The 22,217-nt window shown below is 57.2% G+C and overlaps 3 protein-coding genes and 1 long non-coding RNA gene across 10 annotated transcripts in view; 1 reads left to right on the top strand and 3 right to left on the bottom strand.

Moving 5' to 3' along the window:
* Positions 1-9,045, bottom strand: part of FRMD8 (FERM domain containing 8) — a 46,562-nt gene extending 37,517 nt beyond the window's left edge. For 2 of the 4 annotated variants that reach the window (XM_070228882.1, XM_070228884.1), the window contains exons 1-4: positions 8,626-9,045; positions 7,233-7,301; positions 4,941-5,053; positions 3,491-3,734 (exon numbers count right to left, since the gene is read on the bottom strand). The gene's annotated coding sequence lies outside the window, so the exon portion shown is untranslated. The remainder of the gene's footprint in view (positions 1-3,490; positions 3,735-4,940; positions 5,054-7,232; positions 7,302-8,625) is intronic. The other 2 variants (XM_070228883.1, XM_070228881.1) reach the window with 2 other exon arrangements.
* Positions 64-14,562, top strand: SLC25A45 (solute carrier family 25 member 45). 4 transcript variants are annotated; one of them, XM_014729692.3, is made up of 6 exons: positions 64-3,578; positions 4,600-4,702; positions 4,881-4,952; positions 5,271-5,456; positions 8,099-8,357; positions 8,507-14,562. In XM_014729692.3, exons 3-6 carry the CDS (start codon positions 4,926-4,928, stop codon positions 8,773-8,775), a joined length of 741 nt encoding a protein of 246 aa, XP_014585178.2. In that variant the 5' UTR covers positions 64-3,578; positions 4,600-4,702; positions 4,881-4,925; the 3' UTR covers positions 8,776-14,562. The 4 variants fall into 4 exon arrangements, with proteins under 4 accessions (XP_014585178.2, XP_014585176.2, XP_070084989.1 ...); XM_014729690.3 differs by having other exon boundaries at positions 2,858-3,578; positions 4,659-4,702; positions 8,507-9,987; XM_014729691.3 differs by lacking the exon at positions 64-3,578 and adding an exon at positions 3,707-3,825 and having other exon boundaries at positions 4,659-4,702.
* LOC138916438 (uncharacterized) lies at positions 14,124-15,536 on the bottom strand. Its single transcript, XR_011423711.1, has 2 exons — positions 15,165-15,536; positions 14,124-14,288 (listed from the first exon to the last, which is right to left on the bottom strand). It is a non-coding gene; the product is annotated as an uncharacterized lncRNA (long non-coding RNA).
* Positions 15,537-17,109: 1,573 nt separating this feature from the next.
* Positions 17,110-19,996, bottom strand: TIGD3 (tigger transposable element derived 3). The gene is made up of 2 exons (XM_023654433.2): positions 19,788-19,996; positions 17,110-18,892 (listed from the first exon to the last, which is right to left on the bottom strand). Exon 2 carries the CDS (start codon positions 18,873-18,875, stop codon positions 17,460-17,462), a length of 1,416 nt encoding a protein of 471 aa, XP_023510201.2. The 5' UTR covers positions 18,876-18,892; positions 19,788-19,996; the 3' UTR covers positions 17,110-17,459.
* Positions 19,997-22,217: the final 2,221 nt, after the last annotated feature.

The following is a 22,217-nucleotide window of genomic DNA, read 5'->3' as shown; positions in this document are numbered from 1 at the left end:
CTGGCCGCGCCCGCGCGCTCACGCCCCTCGCGGGCCCGCGCATGCCCGGGACGCCGATCCGCTAGTCCGCGTCTGGTTCCGCCTGAGGGATGGCCGCGCTGCGAAGCGGCCCCGCCACCAACCCCAGTGACCGAGGGCGATGGCTCCCACACACAGGCCCAGACTGATGGCCTGTAACAGGGTGTGGCGAAGGTTCAAGGCAGTCGGGGATAGGGACGCGAGCTCCGGCACTCCTTTGCGTGTGACTTGGGGCCGGACCCCTCACCCGTGGAATGGAGATGCTTCCTGGGCCGTGTCAGGGATCCACAATGATCTGGGCCCGGGCGAAGGAGACGCAGCAACGGCCTGTACTGCAGCGCCCTCAGGCCGTGGGGGTGATGGGCTCGCCGCTGTGGTCAGTAGACTGGGTCCCTGTCCTGACTCATCCTGGACAAGCCCCTTCTCCTCCGGCCTCAGTTTCCTCATCCGTGAAATGAGGAGGTTGGACTCCATACCCTCCAAGGACCCTCAAATTATATGTCACAAACCCAGGCCAGGCTCACTTGTTTTTCCATGGAGCACTCACGTGAGCCCTCGCTGTCTTAGGCACACAACCTGAGACCTTGAGAATATTCCCAGGAGGGGAAGAGTTGTAGCAGCTGGAAGAGGCGGGTGTGTACCCACCTGTCCCCAGAGTCAGGGCACCAACATGTCCTGGCAACACTAGCCTGTGTGTGCCTGAGGTGTAGATCTCAAGGAGAAAAACGGGTCCGTGGGCACCTTCCTGAGCCAGAGGAATCGGAGGTTGTTCCAAGTGACAACAGTGGGTGGGCGATCAGACCAGGGATGTCGGGAGGGGGAAGTGGGCTCACCCCATTCCGCTTCCCCGGCATCGGAAGGCAGCTCCAGGTCCTAACCTAGTCCAAGTTTCCTCAATATTTCAAACAGCCCTTTGCCTGCCCCCCAGCCCTACACTGCCCACAGCTGAGCCCGTTACATCATGTCTTCCTTCCTAGCATGACCTAAGGGCTCGAGGAAGCTCAGACGTGAGCCGGAGAGAAGAGTGTGCAGTGGGAACAGGCATCTCCCTCTGAGTTCTGAGCCCTGGGCCCCTCAGAGCAGGACACAATGTCTCGGTGGCCTCCCTAAACCAGCTGGGAATATAGTTCTGTGTTGTTGAGTACTTGCTAGATACAGGGCCCAGGCTAGCGCAGGGGATGGAGACCTGAGTGGGACACGGCCCCTGCCCTCAGGAAGCTTATATTCTGCTTTAATTGGGGAGTGGAGGGAGAGAGGAGAGAGAAAGAAGCCCAGGAGAAATGCATGTTTAAAACTACATAAGATGAGAGAATTGCCTTAAGAGCTATAAACTGCTACAAGCAGGAAGAGAAGGGTCCTCAATTCCTGAGCACCCACTGTGTCCAGGCCTTTCCCGTGTGTTTCCTCTTGTCATCCCCGGGGACCCCGTCAGTGGAAATAGGCGTAATAGTAGCTGCCATTTGTGGAGCACACACAATGTGCCAGACTTTTCCTAAGCGCTTCAATCCTTATAACCACTAACAGGTAAGTCTTATATCTCCATTTTATGACGAGAAAACAGGATCAGAAAGGTTAAATAACAAGGCTGACATCTGGCAGGATGTGTGGTAGGGTGAGGAGACGGCAACCCAGGTCTGGCGAGGAGGGGCACTGGAGGAAATTCCAGAAGGCATTCCAGGCATCGGGAGCCGCAGGAGCATGGTTAGGACCCCAGGGAAGCCCGGGGCAGTCAGAGCACAGCAGGTGAGGCTGGGGGTGGGGGTGAATGCCAGGGTGAGGGGGGTATGTCCCTTTTGGAGATGGGGAGAGAGAACAGGAGCCCCAGGGCTGGCTGCGGGCCTGCCCACTAATGCTGCTCCCTGACTTGTCCACTCATTCAATCTTTCAACAAGTATTTATTGGTGCCAACTCTGTGCCACATAGTAAAGAGAACAGCCAGAAATCCCTGCCCAGACAGACATGTTAACCACAGCGTGTCAGAAGGTGATGTGTGCAATGGGAGAAAGCAAAGGTAGAGCCAGAGAAGGGGCACGAGGAATGCGAGGTGGGGGCGGGGGAGCAGAGGGCAATATCCAAAGAGATGGTCAGGGTGGGCTTTCTGCGTGGGTGACGTTTGAGCCCAGGCTAGAGGAAGCCAACAGGAAGAAGAGACAGCCAGTGCAAAGGCCTGGAGGCGCGTGCCTGTTTGAAGAGGAGGCCAGGGTGGCTGGAGCAGAGCGAGCAGGGGCGTGGCCAGAGATGCGATCAGAGGAGTGGGGGGGGGGGGGGGCAGTGTGAGGGCTCCTGGAGCCTAGGAGGGACTTTGGTTTGGACTCTGAGTACGATGGGGCCATTGCAGGGTGTGGGGCAGAGGGGAGACATGGTCTGACTTAGATTTCCACTGCATCGCTCTGGCTGCTGTGTGGAGAACTGACGGGAAAGGGGCAAGAGGGGAGGCCAGTGAGGGGCAGGAATCCAAGTGGAGGTGATGGTGGCTTGGGCCAGGGTGGTAGCTGTGGAGGAGGCAAGGAGTGGTTGGATTTGGGATGTGTTTTGAAGGTCATATTAATATTAGGTGAGGTGTGAGAGAAAGGCAGGGGTCAAGGGTTGGCGCCCCCATTTGAAGCCTTCCTAGCATTCCTCTGGCAGTGGCGCCTCCGCACTGGATCTATTTACCCTCGAAAGAAGGACCCCCTCCTCTGTGCCTCCACCTCCCGCTGTCCTCCAGGGAGAGGGATTCAGGTCCTGTCCTGATAGTTTGATAGTTTGATAGTAGTTGTCCAAAGAGAAATGGGCAGTCACAACCTGGTCAGCCCCAAGCAGAGAGACACGCCACCCTTTATACACTCAAAATCCCCAGCTTTCTCCTGGGAAAAAGGCTCGGAGAAGAGGAGGCTGTTTGTGACTCACACGGGTTGTCATTGTGGTAAACAAGCCAGGGAGAGGGTGGAGCTTCGGGCCCTGGTGAGTCACTCCCCTGGGGGTTGTTTCCCCTCCTTGGACTGGGGCGGTTCCCCGATGCCCAGGCAACTGCAACTGCGGGCTGGGCCTGCCCCCTGGTGGCCATGCTCCTTCTCGCTGGCGTCGCTGCCTGTTCCGGGGAGGGTGGGCCACCTGGTACGTAGGGCTGTGGGGACGAATAGGAGGTGGGCCGGGCTGGGCTGGGCAGGCGGGGCCTTGCAAGGAGCAGGCCTATTAGACTTTAGCTGACTGAGGCAGCCCTGGACGGCCTGACTTGGGGCCTGAGCCCGGCTGCCCCGCTTGGTCACGCTGCAAGGCCGTGTTGGCTGGCAGGGGCTCAAGTCGCCGTGGGCCATCATTCCTGCCCCATGAGATTCACACTCTGCACACCTCCCCGGCCCGTCAGGGCCACCCAAGTTGGCTTGCTCCCCTCTCCTGGGCACCGGGCCACTGCTCACCCTCCCGCCACGGTTAAACATTAGCGGCAGGTTATCAGTCCAGGGTCCGAGGGAGAGGGAGGGTAGAATCTCACTTTGACCAGCGCCTCCTCTGCTGGAGCCACGGGTACCCGCCCTGCCTGACAATGCCTGTGGAGGAGTTTGTGGCCGGCTGGATCTCTGGTGAGATGTTTTTCTTCCTTCTGTCACCTTATCCCCAGTGATGGGTCACTTCCTGGGGAAGCGGTGGAGGGGGGAGTGACATAGGAGAAGCTGAGGCCAAAGTCCTAGTTGCCTTGGAGGCTCAGAGCCAGCCATCCTGAGCCTCCTGGGAGTTGCCTGAGGGGAAGGAGAAGGAAGAGCAGGTGGGAGGGTGCTGGCTGTGTCCCAAGGCCACCCTGCCCCACACCTGCAGAGAGAGGGAGCCAAGGTGAGCACTCTCCCACCCACAGCACCTGCACCACGAACCCCACTCTCCAGGCCCACCCTGTGGGGCTCAGAAAGGAAGTTCACTTTTGACCTCACCTGCTGTCCTGAGTTCCCCTTTGGGCCCTGCCCTACCTGGCAATGGGCTGCACGCCCAGGCCAGCTTCTGGGTGACATTTCTCTTAGGAAAAAGAAAAGGACATTCTGAACCTGCCTCCTGGGGATATGATCTCGCCCAGAGCTCCAGGACCAGCCTGTGCCAGGGAGGGCAAGACCAGGAAGTGGGGAGATGGCCGGGGCGGGGGGGGGGGGGGGCAGGCCCCCTTCCCTGGTACCAGCAAGACTCCTCCAAGGACCCCTTGCCTGCTGATGGGGGCAGAGCGTTAGGAGGGCGGGGCCTGGTCTGGATCAAGGCCCCACCCTCTACAGAAGTTGTGAGTTGAAGGAAGGATGGAGTAAAGCTGGCAGGAGCACTGGAGATTGTTCCAGAGTCCCAGGGTCCCATAAGCCAGCAAGGCACTTGGGTGTAAGCTCCCAGTGAGGACACAGCGTGTCTATGGTTTCTCCTCCCTTCTGCATGTGCATCCTCCACGCAGGGCGGGGCTCCCTCTGGTTGTCCCCTTGTCCCCATGCCTTGCTACCCCAGTGCCTGGTGTGGAGGAGGGTGCAAGGGGGCCAGCTGGAGTTTCTTTGGGGTCTGGCAGGAAGGCTGGACTCAGGGGTCTGAGACGGCCCTGCCCTCTTGCCTCCTGCCTGACTCTCTTTCCTCTCGGCACAGACTTGTTTCCTTGGCCTGGCTCGAGGGCCCTCACTCATAGCACCTTCTTGTCACCACAGGAGCTCTGGGCTTGGTCCTGGGATACCCCTTTGACACTGTAAAGGTGAGTCTAGGGGAGGCACCTGAAGAATGAAAAATGTCGCTGGAACCAAATGTCAGGGCGCCCTGAGAGCAGGAACTGGCTGACAAGGCCCCTTCCCCCCTCTCCTGCCCTGCTGGCATCCTGCTCAAAGGGGCAGAGGGAGCCCAGCCTGCCCTCCAGCTCTGTCCTCCCCACCCAGGTGCGGCTACAGACCCAGACCACGTACCGGGGCATCGTCGACTGCATGGTCAAGACTTACCGCCATGAGTCGGTGGGTGGCCTGCTTCTTTGGGGGCTTTGGGGTGGGAGGTATCAAGGGCAGTCAGTCAGCTCCAGCTTCCTTCCCTGCCACCCCCTGGCAGAGCTCTGCCCCTGGAAGAGAGAAGACTCAAGTCTGGGGCAATGGGGGGCACGGTAATAGCTCAGTGCCCCAGGGTGGAGCTGAGGCCATCCTCAGCCTCACCCTGAGTCCACCGCCCTGTGGCTGGGCTCGGGAGTGGTTTCCAGCCAGAGGAGGCCCTTGCAGGGCTGGAAAGGGCAAAGGGGACCCCTATGGCCCCCTACCCACTCTAGCCTGGTCTCTCTGCAGCTCCTGGGCTTCTTCAAGGGGATGAGCTTCCCCATCGCGAGCATCGCCGTGGTCAACTCCGTCCTTTTCGGGATCTACAGCAATACCCTGCTGGCTCTCACAGCAACCTCCCACCAGGAGCGGCGGGCCCAGCCGCCCAGCTACACACACATCTTCATAGCCGGCTGCACTGGGGGCTTCCTGCAGGTGAGAAGGCATCCTGGGGGTGCACGTGTGCACACACACATGGATGCAATGATGGTCAGTTCCCTCTTTTTCTTCCCAGCCCCCTCTGGCGACCCACAGCTGCAGGCCCCAGGCCTTCCCCAGGCAGAAGATCAGGAGCTGTGGGGAAGTGGCCAGCTCCTGGCTGGTCCCGATGACCTGGCCAGACTGAGCAGTGGCCCTCCAGGCTGTAGGCCTGGAGCAGAGGGTCATGGAGAACAGAGGAGGCAAAGGCAGAGAGCTCAGGGGCGGGGAGGGGAGGGTGACAAGAGGACCCATGGAGAAGCAGCCAACACCCCAGTCTGAGGCTGAGGGCTTGCCCACCTCCAGAGCGGTCTGCCAGCCTTAGGGCTGTGGGATGACCTCTCTCCAAGATGGCCTTTCACCCTGGAGAACTGACAGCCCCCACAGAGCTCTGAGCCCAAGCCCTCTGATCTTGATGTGGTCCTGGCACTCACCTAGCCTCTGCCCTGCTCAGCCCTTCTACCTGCAGCCTCTGGGTGGCCTCAGTCGGTGAGCCTTACCGGGCTCCAGTCCACAGACCTCACTGGGAGAGGCCCAGGGTATTAATCATTAAGTGACTCTGATCATTTGGTTTTGGTCTTTGTTCTCAGCAATTAAGTACCAGCTCCTGAGGGGTGGGGTGGAGGGAAGAGGGGCCTCCGGCTCCAGGGAGAACCCCAGCTGAATGGGGGCCTGGGCATAGAGGCAGAGGGACACGTGCCTGGCTCTGTCCCACACCCCAGCCAGGGACCTCAGGTCACCATCTGTTTGGCACGTGCTCTGATGCTCCTGACACACTTCACCGGGCAGAGAGCAAGGAGAAAGGACAGAGTCAGGAGGCTCACTCAAGTGAATTAATGATTCATAAGGCCCCAAAGGGCCTGGCTCTTCTCCTGCCCCTTCATGTGTGGGACTCATGCCTGTGTATTTCCCAAGGCTCGAGACCTGGCACCCCACAAAAACAAGGGAGAGAACTGAGCCCCCAGGCCAAGCGGCCTGCTTCAGGCCTAGCCAGGCCCAGCTCCTCAGTCACCCTCCTCTCCAGCTCTTTAGAAAGCAGAACCGATAGCAGAACTGGGGACTGTAGAGTCACTGATGGGGCCTGGGTCCAGGGACAAACTGGAGCCCGTGGCTTCGGTTTCACAGGGTCTTGGAGCAGAAAATGAGTTACAGGGGCTGGCCCACTGGCGCAGTGGTTAAGTTTGCATGTTCCGCTTCAGTGGCCTGGGGTTTGCCGGTTCAGAGCCTGGGTGCGGACCTGCACACTGCTTGGCAAGCCATGCTGCGGCAGGCGTCCCACATATAAAGTAGAGGAAGATGGGCATGGATGTTAGCTCAGGGCTAATCTTCCTCAAAGAAAAAGAAAAAAGAAAATGAGTTATAGGGTGGAGACCGGGGGAAGAGGCGGGAAGTAATTCTTGTTAGCACAGGGCAGGAACTGACAGCCTCTGTGTGCACAAAAGTTGCTTTTGGCTGGGCTTAGGTGGACCCCATCAAATGGTGCTGTAATGTCCAATGTCCCCACTGCCCCCATGGGCACGGGATGTGGAGGGGAGGGGCCTAACCAGCTCCTGCCTGCCACCCCACCTTTGGTCGGGGCTCAGGAGAACACCCTCTGGAGAAGCCCGCTCGGCACCACCCACAGGCTCCGGAGGGTGACAGGAGAGTCCCATCTCACGGGGAGGGTCCCCAGCCCACTGCCCTGCCTGCGGGAAGGAAGTAGGCAAACTTAGCCTGCCACCCTCTAAAGATTACCGCTAGGGCCAACCGCCAGCATCCTCTGCCATCAGCCTTCTCCAGGGCTGGGGAGCTGAGCTCACATACCTTCCGTGGAAGCAAGACAGGAAGGGAGGAAGGAAGGAAGAAAAAAGTACATGAGCCCCAAATGATATGTTAACCTCAGCTTGGGCCTCAGTTCTCACCTGAACAGTAACAGCTCGCCTTGACCTGGTTGCATCCCTGGCCCACACCTCCCCCTCCCCCGACCTCCCCCCACAGCCCCAGCTCCAGACCTGTGGCCCCCCTCTGTCTCAGCCAGGCGATAAGAGTTCTAGGACCTGCAGGTGCCACCCTGTCCCCCACCTTCTGTTGGGAGTGTAGTGGTTGGGAGTCTGTGAGAGGCAGGAAAGGCTGGCCTGTGTTCCCCCCCAGGGGCCCTAAGAGGAAGACCCCATGAAGCTGAGTCCCCAACACTAACGAGGTGGCCTCCTTGACCCTGGGGAGAGGTTAGTCCTTTGCTGTTTCGTGGGCACAGACTGAACCCTTTCTCCAGACCCAGTCCCTGCAGATGCTCATCTCTGCTTTCGGGCGGCTAGCAACCTACCCCCACCCCTGGAAAAACAATCCTGGCTTGTCCCCAAGTGCCATGTGCATGCCAGGCAAGTTGGGTGCTGTTGCCCGAGGAGGGGGGCGGTGCTGCTCGCTGTCAGGGTCTTGACGCTAAAGGCGGTGGCCCTGGACCATCCCCGGCTGCTCTTGCAAGAGCTGAGAGCTGGCAGCAGAGCCGGCAACGTCCTCCAGGAAGATGCTGCCCCTCTGCCCACCGCTTGTCTCTTGTTAAGATGAGCTGACTGTTCCTGCCCACGGCCCCACCTGGGGCCTTCACGCTTCCTTCCCTACAGGCCTACTTCTTGGCCCCTTTCGACCTCATCAAAGTCCGGCTGCAAAACCAGACAGAGCCGAGGGCGAAGCCAGGGAGCCCCCCACCGCGGTACCGGGGGCCTGTGCACTGTGCCGCCTCCATCTTCCAGGAAGAAGGGCCCCGGGGGCTGTTCCGAGGGGCCTGGGCCCTGACGCTGAGGGACACCCCCACCATGGGGATCTATTTTATCACCTACGAATGTCTCTGTCACCAATCCACGCCAGAGGGCCAGAATCCCAGTAAGTGAAGTGGCGTGAGAGGGTGCGGGACAGAGAGGGGGAAGGCAGGGGAGCTGGCCGTGCAGTGGAGGATGGGGGGGGAGGCTAGTGATGGGGGCGGATGCTTTGTGCCTTAGCCTGACTCCCACCCTGGGCTTCCTCTACTCCAGGCTCAGCCACAGTGCTGGTGGCAGGGGGCTTTGCCGGCATCACCTCCTGGGTCACGGCCACCCCCTTAGACGTGATCAAGTCCCGGATGCAGATGGCTGGGCTAAACCAGAGGGCTCACCGAGGGGTGCTGGACTGCATAGTAAGCAGCGCCCGGCAGGAAGGACTGGGGGTCTTCTTCCGGGGGCTCACCATCAACAGTGCCCGCGCCTTCCCTGTCAACGCCGTCACCTTCCTCAGCTACGAATACCTCCTCCACTTGTGGCAATGAGCTTGGCCAGGCAAAGCTGGCAGCTCCCCAGCGAGACCACCGCCCAACTGCCTGGACCGGAGGCCAAGTTGAAAGCACCAGCTGTGATTCCGATATGGATGCAGGAAGCTCAGCCCTTCCTCATCAGGGCATCTCCCAGCCTCGCGTAGGCAGAGGGGGCTGGGGAGACGGCAGCCGGGCCAGGACTCCCCCGTCTGGACGCAGCCCAGAATCCAAGGCTGGCAGCCCTTGCCTTGGTTCCTTTCCTTCCCGAGTCTGTGAAGTGAACTCACTAGCCAGCAGTGCTGGTGACACTCCGGCCCCATCCTGTGACGTCACTCCTTGAAGAGCTCTCAGAGGCCCCGCTGGGCAGCCTCAGCGCCAGCCAGGCCCTGGATTCCTGTGATGCCATCCTGTCCTGGTGGGCCCCCCACCCCACCTCATTCCACACCTCTCCCTGCACCGCTGGAGAGCAGCCTTTACGACTCTGCCTGTCCTTCAGTGGCTCCCGTCACCTTCAGGAAAAAGCCGGAACTCTCCCAGCTCCTGGGCCCTCCCTGCCCACTAGCTTTCCTCCCCCTTGGTGGCCCTGGCAGCCCAGCCCCGCTCGTGGAGAACAAGCTGTGTTCTCCCGTCACCCTCAGCCTGGAAGGCTTGTTCCCTCCTGGCCAACAGTGGCCGCAGGGTGACTCCATCGTCCCTCTGGCTGAGCCCCTGAGGCCGACCACTGTCTCCTGGAGTCCTTCCTCAGCTCGCGTCCTCATTGCCTCAGACTGAGTGTGGGGTTTGCAGACCCCGCCGCCCACATGCCTTGCTCGTAGCCCTCGCCTGCGCTTATCAAGGTTGTTGACTTCTTGCTGTCCTCGCTGGACCCGGAGCTCCTGGAAGTCTGGGGTCTTCTGATCATTTCCCAGGAAGGAGCCTGATGCATAAGCTGCCGGTAAATGGTTGTTGAATGAAGTGCCGATTCCACTCCGCACCCCTCTCCTCCCACTGCAGCCCCCCACCTGCTTCCTTGGTCCTGCTCCCCCATCTCTGAGAGGTTGCCCTGCCCGGGGCCCCTCTCGGGGTTGTCTCCAGTGGAGGTCCAGGAGTCAAGGGTGTCTACTTGGCCCACTCCCATCCGATGGGACTTGTTTTCTTTACCCATCTCGACTGCTAAGTGGGAATTAAAAACTGACTAAGAGGGTTCATTTAACTGACAATAAAGTGAGCAGAATTTGTACCCGCTAATGTCCTGATCTGGTCTGAGATCAGAATGCCTGGACTTCCTGCCATTTACTGGGGGCTCCCTCTGAAACCAGCACAATGCTGTTATCACAGAGGAGGTGGCGTTGGCTCAGAGACGGTGTGTAATTCGTCCCAGGGCACATGGCTGGTATGTCGCACGAGTTGCCTGGACGCATCTGAGCCTCCGCTCCAGAGCCCAATTACTCTGCTATGCTGCTCTCCCTGGCTTGTGACAGTCTCCCACGGGTCACCTAAGTTCAAATTGCCCCTGAGCCAAGCGTGACAGCGTCAGCCCCTCCGTGTGCATCGTCAGCATGGCCACTGGGCCAGCCCGTGTTCCCCATTCTCCCGTGCAGCTCGGCGGGGCCTGTGCACGGGCTCTTGCTGGAGAAATGTGAGCAGAAGGGATGCGGGCAGATTGCCCATCGCTTGCTTGAAAGGAGATGCCTCACTTGTTGGCTGGAAATGGTGACCTGGAAGGCACTGCTGTGGATGCAGGAGACGCTCTGCTGGCCAGGAACCCGGGTGACATTGGGGGCACAGCCCACCTGACCCCCTTGGCTGCTGCGTCCTGACATCTCTTTGTTGCAACAGTTTTGCCTTCACCCTAACTTAACGTCGTTGGTAAGGGAATGCGAGTTTCGAGGTCAGGAGTGATCCCGGTGTGGTCCGTGGGTCAGCGGCCTCGGGCCCTCCTGGAGCTGGTTAGAAATGCAGACTCCCAGGCCCCACCCGGAATGGAATCAGAGTCTCTGAGGCTGGGGCCTAGGAATCCGTGTTGTAAAAGGTCTCCTGTGACGTTTACACACGCTAGTTAAGAAATGGCGCTCTGGCTGCTCCTAATAGCAGAAACGTGCTGCCCTTTCAAGCTGAGAAAGTTGTGAGTCTGGTGGAAGTGACTTGAACTCCTAGTTCTAGCAGCCTCCACTTTGGCACAGATTCACGAAGCTTACATTCCTGCTGTGGAAAAACAGGGTCTGTCTGAGCAAGTCACTGCCCTTTCTGTGCCTCAGTTTCCTCTGAGATCTCTTCCAACTGGTCAGTCCGTGAGTTCCAGTGACCGTCCAGCACCACTGCAGTGCCAGAGATTTTAGGCTGGAACCAGCGGTGATGGTACAGCAGCCGTTGGAACACCTCTGGGGGCAGTCAGTGGTTGGAAGGGAGCAAACAGTATGCACATGAAAGGGGAGCTGGCTCTTAGAAATGGACCAAGAAAAGAGCAGGAGGTCAGAGTGGTCCTCTGGAGTTTGCCATTTCTCACCACAGTACCAGTTAGCAAGAGAATCAAATTTAAAATCCTTTTTTGGTTTTGTTTTCATTAAGTCCTTTTTGGGGTAGTAACTACGCCTGTAAGGCTGCCTTTGCACAGTCTGGGCGTGGGCTTCCGGTGTCCCTCTGTGGTTCTCTCCAGAGGCATCTCCAGAGGGGGCTAGAGCTTTTCCCTCTACGCTCATTAGAACCAGAGAGTGTGGCAGGCCGCACGCCGGGCCGTGCAGTTCTGGGCCCGAGCTCCTCCTCTAGCCCCGGGCAGGGCTGCTCGCTGGACTGGGAGAACAGGCTGGGGCGAGGTTAGGGTGAAGCTGGTGTGATTAGTGAGAAAACACCCCGCTCTTCTTGGAAAGGAGGCTGGAAAGACAAACAAAGATAAGGCAGGAGATGACTGACAATATTTTTAAAAGCAGGATGTTTTCACATCAGCAAGGGACACACGTTAAAGGAATTAACAGATGCTATTAGAGGTCAGCATGATTTTCTTTTGTTTTTAAGGATTGGCACCTGAGCTAACATCTGTTGCCATTCTTTTTATGTTTAAATTCTTCTCCCCAAAGCCCCCCAGCACACAGCTGTATATTCCCAGTTGTGGGTCCCTCCAGCTGTGGCATGCGGGACGCCACCTCAGCGTGGTCTGATGAGCAGTGCCATGTCCGCACCCAGGACTCAAACCGACGAAACACTGGGCCGCCTGCAGTGGAGCGCGCGAACTTAACCACTCGGCCACGGGGCCAGCCCCAGGTCAGCATGATTTTTGAGAACTTGAATCCCTAAGAACTAGGAAATAGTAAATGAACCTGCTTCGAGGTTAAAAATGGGGGTGGAGTCTGAGGGTCGCAGGTAAAGGGCTCATAACTTGGGAAAACTGTGAAATAATGTCTCATTGGATTCATGCTGCCAAACGTCATGGTTATTTTTATATCAGTTGTCGCAGGAAGAGAAATTACAGGAGACTAACTTATGTGTGTAGTGACACTAAGGCTACATGTGCCAGGAAAGGGGGCAATGACACAACCTTGGGATGATCCTGGGTCAAACCACTTTTGCCAGACTTGCTAAACAGCTGCACCAAGAGGAGTGACAAGAGTCTCCATCCTGACCACCGTCTGAGCTCCAGGCCCACGCTGCCAACCATCTCTGGTCACGGATCCTTGAGCATCCCAAGGCACCTGGGGTTTCCCCTCCTCCTGCTCCCGCTGCACTGCTCTGCAGCCCAGGTCCACCCCCAGGCCAGACAGCTCAGAGAAGCTCTCCTTCCGCCCTCCTTCCACAGCGCAGGAGTTCCCAACTCTTCTTCGCCCTGTTTCTAAAATATTCTAAGAGTCACTCCCTTTTTTCCACTCCTAATCCTACAGCCCTGATCCTGTCCCAAATTTGGACAAATAACTCCACTTTTTCAAATGCAATTCTGATCAAGTTACCCTACTCCTCTTGTCCCCCTCGATGGCTTCCCATTACTCTGAGGGATCAAAGCAAGCTCCTTCCACAGCCTCCAAGGCGCTTGGATGTCCACCTTCTCTTGGTTCCTTAAAAAGACCAGGTTCTCTCCCACCACAGGACATTTGCACGTGCTGTTCTCACTGCCTATGTAGCTCCCGCTCACCCTTCAGCTCTCAGTTCAGCATCTCTTTCTTAGTGAAACTTTCCTTAGCTCCTCTGTCTAGGTCAGGTTCCTTTCACTTATGCTAATGGTTCAGAATCACCTGGAGGGCTTGCTAAAATGGAGATTGCTGGGTCCCACCCCGGAGTTTCTGATTCAGGAGGTTTGGGGAGGGTCCAAGAATTTGCATCCCACTGAATTCCCAGATGCTGCTGGGGCTACAGGTATGGGCCACAGTTTGAGACCGCTGGCTTGTGCTTTCATGTCATTCCCCTGCTCCAGTCTCTAATTATGTACTTTCATTTGTCTAGCTCTTGATTATAATTGTCTCTCCTCTGAACTATGAGCTCCCAGAAGCAACTGTTTTTGCTCATCATCAAAACTCTAGCTGGCATGCAGAGGTGCTCAATAAATCATGTTGAACCAATGACTAAATGAAGGAAAGAGACCTGGTCTTCCCGACTTCCCCACTGGCAGGCTGGCGCTCGGGATTTTCCCCAGAGCCCTCCTACTATATAGCACCTAGACTCCAGACCCATTGTAATAAGCATGATGTTGAAACCATTGCTAACTTTGCAAGAAATGAGGGAACTTCCCAAAGACCCCTTCGAAACAAGGAAGTGAGTGCAAGCCACTTGTCGGAAAGAGTCCGCCCTTGGGGCAAACGCTGACGCTGCCCCCTTGGAGATCCGCCTGGAACAGAACCACAGGGAACAGAAGACTAGACCTTAGACCGCAGGGAGCCGAACCAAGACTCATAACTTAAGTCAAAATGCTGGAAGGGGCTGCACCTTTAGTGAAAAGGTAAACTGGAAACGTCCACCACTGGTAAAGGGACGCACAAAGAAACCTGCCTCTCCCTGTAGTGGAAAAAAATGAAGAATGAGATGGGCTCCCCCGTGAACCACGAACCCTGGGCCTAGTCGCCACGCTACCTTCAGTCTGGGACACCTTCGGCCCAGAAGTTAATTTATCATGGTAGGCGCGCCCCCTTGTGTCTGGTAGGAGTAACTACAAGTTTTTCTACACGATCTTCAGGTTCTCCAGAGATTAACTGCAACCAATGAAAAAATTCCCACATCAAAAAATTACCAGACCCACAAGGTAAAAAGCCACCCTGAATTCAAGCATCAGTAGAAACAAAAGCAACAGATTTAGTCCGCCAAAGTTTTAAAATATTAGATTGATCGATATAAAAATGTGAAATAACCATACATGAAATATTTAAATACTATATAAAAGAATTAAAAGAGAAGAAACCAGAAAGTATAAAAATGATTATGTATATTTGAAAAGACAAAAGAACTGTCATAGCTGGAGAGAACTGGAAGGTCGTCGGGAAGAAAGGACTCAGAGTGCAATGCAGAGAGACGAGAAGATGAGAAGCGATCTTCCTGCATCCAGTCCACCACCTTCTTGAACGCTGCTGCTGCTGAATATAATAATAATAACAGCAATAATATCCAACACATGCATAGTGTTTAAAACAGTGCCTGGCAAGGAGTAAGCATTCCATAAATATTCACTTGGTCAATCCTCACGGCTGAGCTGTGTTACAGGTCCCGTCTATTTCCCCCTCTGGTTTGTGTGCATCCCCGGCACAGGGACTGTCTGAGTCATCTTTGCTGCCCTGGAGCCTTGCATGCCTTCTGACCACAGAGGGTGTTCCTTACAAGCTTGTAAATAAACTGAAAGAATGCACATCATTTCTTTGGGTCCTTCCCACTTTGAATTGGCGATATGTGCACCTTTGGACGGGACCACCTGCCCTTGGTAAACAGTTCCATCCGTGGGAAGAGCAGACGTCCCCTCCACTTCCTCTCACCCCTTCATACCTATGCCCTTCCCACGAGGAAGTCCCACCAGTTGCTCTGCACACCGCAACTAGAATTAGATTTTTTTTAAACATAAAACACACCAATTTGTCTAAATCTCCCCCTCCAAAAAAAAATCCCTTCTGTCTCACTTGGACAGAAATGGAAGTGCCCCGCCCACCCCCTGCCCTCCTCCTCTGGGTGGCTTTCTCTCTCTCCCTCTCTCTCTCTCTGTCTCTCTCTCTGTCTCTCTTTCTCGCTTTCAGCCACAGGATGGCTCTCTGATCTTAAACCTGTCAAGCTGTTTCTACCCTTAGATGTTTGTACCTACTGTTCCCTTTGCAGAGAATGCTCTTCCTTCGGAAGAAGGGGTGTTTCCTCCTGATCCCAAAGGCTATTCCCTGACTCCCCTCCCCGAGTTGCTCTCTCTGACATTATTTTATTTTCATCTTGGCCCTTATCACTATCCGGAATGATGGTGATTGCTTGTTTACCTGTCTCCTCTTATGTCCCTCTACTAGAAAGTGAGGGCTTTGAGAGAAAGGGTCCTCTCTGTCTTGTTCTGCACCAGCTCCGGGGGCCCAGCCCAGGGTCTGCTCCACAAGAAAGAAGTCAGGAAACATGGCCTGAATGAGCCGTAGCAGTCACCTACAACGAGGCAAGGTGTGATAATGTGAGAACACTGCGAGAAAGGAGGAGATTACTTGTGGCTTTGAAACAAAAGCTCTGGGAAGATGTCCGCAATGAGTTGCTGCTGTGACAGGACTGGGACACCCGAGAGCAGAGGGCTGGCCGGTCCCCTCTTCGTTGTTTTCATCAGGCCTTTAGGGATTGCGTAATGTTGGTTTCAACATTTAAAAAGAGATACGTCAGAACTGGAATGATTTCAGACAAAGGACACTTTAAATGAATACAGGTAGGAAAAACAGAAGCTGTGAGGAAAGGCTAAATGATTTGGAATCTTTGCCTAGAAATGGAAGACCAGCAGGCGGCTTCAGAACTCCTTAAAAGTCAGCCGTCCTTGGGGAGCTGCCAGGTGTGGAGGTGGTCAACCGGGACAATGAGCCAAACCGGAACAACAGTCAGCCTTTATTCACAGTGAGAGTGCAAGCAAGAGGCAGGGGGGCGCCGGCTCCCAGGGTTCCGTTTTCCCCAAAGAAGCAGCACTGGGGGAGGGCAGATGACATGCGGTGCAGATCAGGGAATGTCCTTCTGTCAGGAACCCCAAATCAAAGTCCCCTGCCTCTTTGGGGACTGTGGACGGGGGAAGGGAGAGAGAGAAGGGCTAGGAGTGAAAGGCACTTCGTCCAAGTGGAGAAAGTGTCTCCTCCAACGCTCCTAATAAGGACATCTCAGCAGAGGCACCTGGGAAGTGCCTGAGGCCCAGTAAGGAGGTGTCACGGCTGGGAATGCAGATGTGCGCAGCTGCCCGCATCCTCGGCTGCAGTGCCCTCCAGAAGTGCTGGCTTCTGAGGGGCTATTGCCTTTCAGGCCACAATAGGCTTTTGGCCCCGAGCCGGATTCCCTATGATCCAGAGTCTGTCTGCATGCAAAGTCCAGACGCTTCCCAGGTAAGACCATCCTCTTCACACCCTACTTCCCCGATCTGGCTTGGGCTTCACCATCTCTCACCTGGACCCATCGGAGTCTCTCTGAACCTAGGGCTCAAAGCTCTGACCCACCTTCCACTTCTCAGCTATTCTAGAACTCCACCCATGACCTGTCCCCGCCTTGACTGAAACTCTTTGGGGTGCCCCACCACTGAGCTCGGTAGGCTAAAGACCCCTCCTGTCCCCCAGCCTCCCGCTGTGCGCTGGCGGGCCTACCTGCCTCTGCCAGCTGCACTGGGCTCCTTCACTCCCAGTCGGCCTGCGCCTGCCGCCCCTTGGCCTGAACTGTCCTTCCCATTCCTGTCTGTCCTTCCAGCGGCAGCTCGAGGCTCACCTCCTCCAGGAGTCTCCCCAGGTTCTAGGGGGCCACAGGACCTTGCATATGCCTCTGTGACAGCCCTTAATCACGCTCCACAGTCATTGTCCGCAAGGTCCTGCCCAGCAGGGACACAATTGTCACAGCCTTGTCACACAGGAGGCCTTGCTGAAGAGATGTTGTGAAATGATCAAATGAATAAACAACTATTCCAAGTTCTGGCTCCTTTCTGTTGTCCTAGAATGTCCCTAGCCGGCCTCGTCCTGCCTGATGCACCACCCCCCCCCCCCATCTGAGAGGGAAATTATCAGAGCAGCAGAATGTCTGGGGCAATCCTGGGGATCTGTCTGTTCGCTGATGAAGAGGCCCTATCCCCGGGAGTCCGGCCTGCTGGAATTCTAGACGAAGATCCCTACTGGTCAGCAGCAGACAGCTGCGCCGCAGCGACCCTCAGCAAGCCATTTAAAGAATCTGAGTTGAAAGTTTTCACCTTTCTCCTATGAAAATAACGCCTCTTTTTTGATTAAAAACTTTATTTCCAAAAGCAGATCTGTTTTTGACAGAGTTCACGGGATCAGCCTGTCTGGAAAGCCCAAATTCCACCTTCCCACGTCCCAGCCCCCCTGGAGGTTCAGAAACTCCGCAGCTTCGCTCCCCCGACGCCCCGTCTTGGACCCCTCTCCTCAGGGCTGGGACAACTTCCGCTCAGAGCTTAGACTCGGTCTCCCAACTTGTCTCTCTTCTCCACCTTTCACAAGAGCTCCATTTCCACGGGAAAAAGACCAGCCTACAATCTGCTTTCTGCGAGAGGGCGTTTCCATGGGAAACAGGAGAGGGGGCTCCGGAGAGCAGCGGGGGGCCCTTCACAGGCAGCAGAGCCGTTCCACCTCCTCCTCGCAGGCGTAGAATTTTTCAAACAGCTCAGGGGAGGTGCCATGACACTCCAACCACCTCCTCAACGTGCCCAGGGCCCGGAGGGCGTCAGCTTTGGTGGGCAAGGGCGCAAAGGCATCCTCTCTGACCCCCTCCTCGTCTTCAGGGCCCATCTCCTCTTTGCACACTCCAGACACGGGCTCCTCACCCTCCAGGTCCACGAAGCGGGAAAATTCCTCAAGGCTCAGCCCACTGGGGACTGGTGGCATCTCAGAGGCTTTGTCCGGGGACAGAGGCGTTTTGCCTGGGGCCAGCCCTTCCTGAATGAAGCTGCTTACAATGAGCCGAGGGGGCACCTTGGCCCAGGCGACCGCTGCCATGTGCACAGCGTCCAGCACTGTGATCCCTGCCCCAGCCTCGGCCAGCGAAGTGCCAGCCCTCTCGCTCTGCACGGCAGCCAGCTTGCCCAACAGACGGTGCCGGTAATGGGCCTTGAAGGCCCGGACCACAGAGGTGGGCAGGGAAGGCGTGGTGCTGGCAGCTGACAGAGGCAGGAGCCTTATGTGGTGGAGCCTGGGCGGGCCCGCCAACCCCTCCACCACTCGGGCTGCCAGCAGCAAGGCAACCTGCCGGCCCTGCCGCCCCATGTCCCGGTCGAACTGCACCAACCACTCTGACCAGGGGATGCCCAGGTCGGGGTGGTAGGAGGCAGGCAGAGCCTCGCTGCTGACCCCAAAGAAGCAGCTCGGCGCGGCCCGGAGCCCACTGACCAACACCCGCCGCTTCTCTGTGCCCCTACTGTTGGCACACAGCAGCACCTGGACGTGGCCACAGGCCCCCACGGTGCCAGGCACGGCGCGATACAGCAAGGGCACTTCAGCGCAGCCAAAAACGTCCTCTGGGGAGAAGTCCTTGAGGGAAAGAGGTGGCTGGGCCTGGGATGTGGGGACCGGAGGAGGCGGCTCCGGGGGGAACCGAGGCGCGAGTACATGGCGGGCCCCAAAGCCTACGTTGTTTCGGCGTTTCCAGCGGACCAGCCAGCCGATGCTGGGCACGAAATCCTGGCCCATGATGTCGGCCAGCTCCTTGGCTTTGTGGAGCAGCATGGGCCCCGTCACGTCCCAGGCCTTGGCCCGGGCAATGTGGTACCAGCAGAGCAGAGCCTCATCGATGCCGCTGTACTTGGACTCGCGCTTGCGCTTGCGCTCCCGGTTGGCCGTGCCGCTGCACCAGTCGGCCAGCAGCTTCTCCTTATTCTTGCAGATGCGTGAGATCTGGGGCTGAGAGACCTGGAAGCGCCGGGCCACCTCCGACTGGGACATCTTGGACTCGTCCAGGAGCTCCAGCACCTGGATCTTCTCAGCCAGGGATAGGGCGTGAAGCTTCTTCTTGCTGCTAAGCTCCATGGCGTCTCCACAGGCACCTGTGGGGGAGCGAGGGCGGTATAGACAGCTGAGGCCAGGCGGGATGGGAGAGGAGCACAGTAAGAAGAGAATCCATGAGGATAGGGAGATAGGCTGTGTGTGGGAGAGAGCAGGGAAGACTGGACCAGCTGGGAGAGGGGGACAGGGTCACCCTGGGGAGGGGGTGAGCGGGCTGGGCTCAAAGAGCAGGGGAAATGGCTAGGCTGAGGGAGCAGCGGGCTGGGCACTGATCCCCAGGAATGCCAGAGCAGAGCTGGGGAGGGGGAGCTCACTGGTCAAAAGGAGATGGGAGACTGGGCTGGGGTTTGCATAATTGGGGGAGAAGGATGAATGGAGCCGAGGGGACAGCTGCAGAGACAACAAAGGAGTAGGATGGGGAGGACGTGGGGCTGGGACTGAGTGGGGCAGGTGTGGGGGATAGTCCCAGGGAGAGGGAGGGGATGATGGCCTGGGCTGGATTGAGATGAAGATGTTGGGGGATGGGGTGGAGTGGATGAACAGAACTGAGGTGACAGGTGTACAGACGACAAAGAGGGACGGATGGGGGCTGAAGGAGCGAGTGTAATTTGGTGCTGGGTCCTAAGGAGGTAAGGCTGGGCTGGGGTCGGCCTGGAGGCGGAGTGGGGGCACAGGGCCCAGGGGGCAGGTGCACAGCGACAAAGGGCAAGAGGGGTGAGGAGGCTGCGGGCAGCGAGAGGGGCGGGGTGTCCCCGGTGGGGAGGCTGCTGGCCTGGGAGGGGAACCAGGGCGCGGGCAGCAGTGCTCGGGACGCAGGCAGGCCGGGAGGCGGGCTCCGCAACCGGCCGGCCTCTCCCCACCTCGAAGCGGGGTCCGTTGCGGGGCAGACCCAGGCGCCCGCCCGCCCGACCTCCCGGCCTCCCGCTCGGCACCCACCTCAGGCGCTCGTCCCGCGGCTCCCGCCCCTGTCCCGGCCCGGCTCCCGAGCCCCTGTCCGGGCGGCGACAGGACAGCAGGAGAGGGACGGGCCCCACGACCCGGAGGGCGGAGCGGCCGGGGGACTGCGCGGGCGGCGGGCGGCGGGCGGGCGCGCGCACAACGGGGCCCCGTGCGCGCCGCCCGCGCCGGGCTCTCTCCCGGCTGGGAAGCCCGCGGGGCGGCCGCTCGGCTCCCACCCGCCGCAGCCCCGCCCCCCCACCGGATTGGCTCTCAGCGGCGTCCCGCCCCGCCCTCCGCTAGGTCTCATTGGCCGTCGCGGAAGTGGCGGTTCGCCGGGCCCTCGGGGGGCGGAGCTCCCAGAGCGAGGGAGCGACGAGGCGGAGCCAGGACCCGGCGGGAGTCCCGGAAGCTCTGCGGGCGGCTGGGCGCTGGCCCTCGGGGCCTGACAGCCTCGGGGCAGCGTGGCGGCCGGAGAGCAGACTTGGCGTCGCAAGGCCTTCCCGGCCGTGACCCTAAGGCAGCCTCAGCGTCCTCGTCTACCGAGAGGGCTGATGCCCCTCACGAGCGGTTTTGAGAAAATGGATGCAAGCGTCACGCTACACAAAAGCCGTCACCATGGACAGCGCTGGCCTCACGTCCATCGGCCCGCTACAAACGGCGTGCCTGGGGCCGGGTCCGATTTAGGGCGAGTAAGGACAAACGTTTATTAGTTTTGGTACCTGTTGGCAAGATTCAGGTTCCTAAACTCAAGATGTGAGATCATGCCCTCCCGTGGCGACCTTCCGTCTGGCCTGTGCCTGTTCTTTGCAGTTAAACGTAGACATCTTAACCTGCGCCCAGCGCTCCGCACCCCCAATTTCACCTGCTTTCCAGCCTCACTGCCCTCCTCCTCTCACAGATCTGACTGGAAGGCTGGAGCCATAGACCAGAGTCCCCATCTCTCTGCCTTCCTCACGGTTTCTCTCCCCACCCCAATCCTGCCGGCTGATCCTTCTTCCATCCTTCTATGTCCCATTCTAAAACCCACCTCCCGCAAACTCTTCCCAAATTTCCTCTCACTTGCACCTGCTAAAGAGTTCTCACTTTTTACACGTCTTTTCTGACCTCAGACTACTCAATCACCCAAGGATCATGGCTTCACTCTGCTCCTGGCCTTCTGCCGTGTAAAAGCATGAGGACAGGGGCTGTGCTGTTCCTACCACCACCCCCAGCCCAGAGCAGCCTGCTTATTTACTGAAGGCCATGGCCCAGGCCTCAGCCTTCCTGTAATAGTGGCTTTCAGACTGTTCCAGAAAATCCTAAGGATACTTCGGGGGGCTGATTGACTCACATCTTTAAAAAAAATTAGTTCAAGGACTTCAAAACACACTTAGGTGAGATACTTAAGATCTACTATGGAAGCTGTCAAAATGTTGGCTGCTCGGGGCCGGCCCCGTGGCTGAGTGGTTAAAGTTCTCGCCCTCTGCTTTGGCGGCCCAGGGTTTTGCCAGTTCGGATCCTGGGCGCAGACATGGCACCGCTCATCAGGCCACGCTGAGGCAGCGTCCCACATGCCACCACTAGAAGGACCCAAAACTAAAAATACGCAACTATGTACCAGGGGGCTTTGGGAGAAAAAAGGGGAAAAAAAAATGTTGGCTGCTGGTAAGGGAAATTCAAACTCATTTTTGTGCACATAAAACGTGCCCTGAGGATGGCCGTGGTGCAGGCCCAGGAGCGCTGCTCCCACACACGCTGCACTCAGACCAACAAATGCCAGGCAAGCAAGGCCAAGGAGCCTCTGCCTGTGCTCATTCCTCGTGCAAAAAGCTTTCACGTCTCCCATCATGACACCATTAGTTTTCTTGTGTCACTAATTGTGTTTTAAATTTATATAATAATCAAGCTTCTGGACCCATTTTATGTATCTGAAATTGCAAGTTCAACTGTTATAAACCTGCCACTATTTGCATCTATGTATCCAAGTCTAGCAGAATTTCTTCCAAACCAAAACACAGAAGTAAACAGGATGCTAAAGCTGACTTTTCACCCAAATTTTGTATTATCAAAACAACTTGATGGGGCCGGCCCAGTGGCGCAGTGGTTAAGTGCGCACATTCCGCTTCTCGGCAGCCCAGGGTTCGCTGGTTCGGATCCCAGGTGAAGACATGGCACCGCTTGGCAAGCCATGCTGTGGTAGGCGTCCCACATATAAAGTAGAGGAAGTAGCTCAGGGCCAGTCTTCCTCAGCAAAAAGAGGAGGATTGGCAATAGTTAGCTCAGGGCTAATCTTCCTCAAAAAACAAAAACAAAAAACTTCCTTCTTTATAATAAGGAATTGTTATAACTAGAATTTACGTACGATATTACAAGTAACAAAATACCCAATTTTACATATTGGGGTTCAGCAAAAAATTTAATTTGGGGGAAAAGCTGTATTCCAAAACG

This window comes from Equus caballus, chromosome 12, assembly GCF_041296265.1.
Source record: "Equus caballus isolate H_3958 breed thoroughbred chromosome 12, TB-T2T, whole genome shotgun sequence".
In the NCBI taxonomy this organism is placed as follows: Eukaryota; Metazoa; Chordata; class Mammalia; order Perissodactyla; family Equidae; genus Equus; species Equus caballus.
This window is presented reverse-complemented; position numbering and strand designations above follow the sequence as displayed.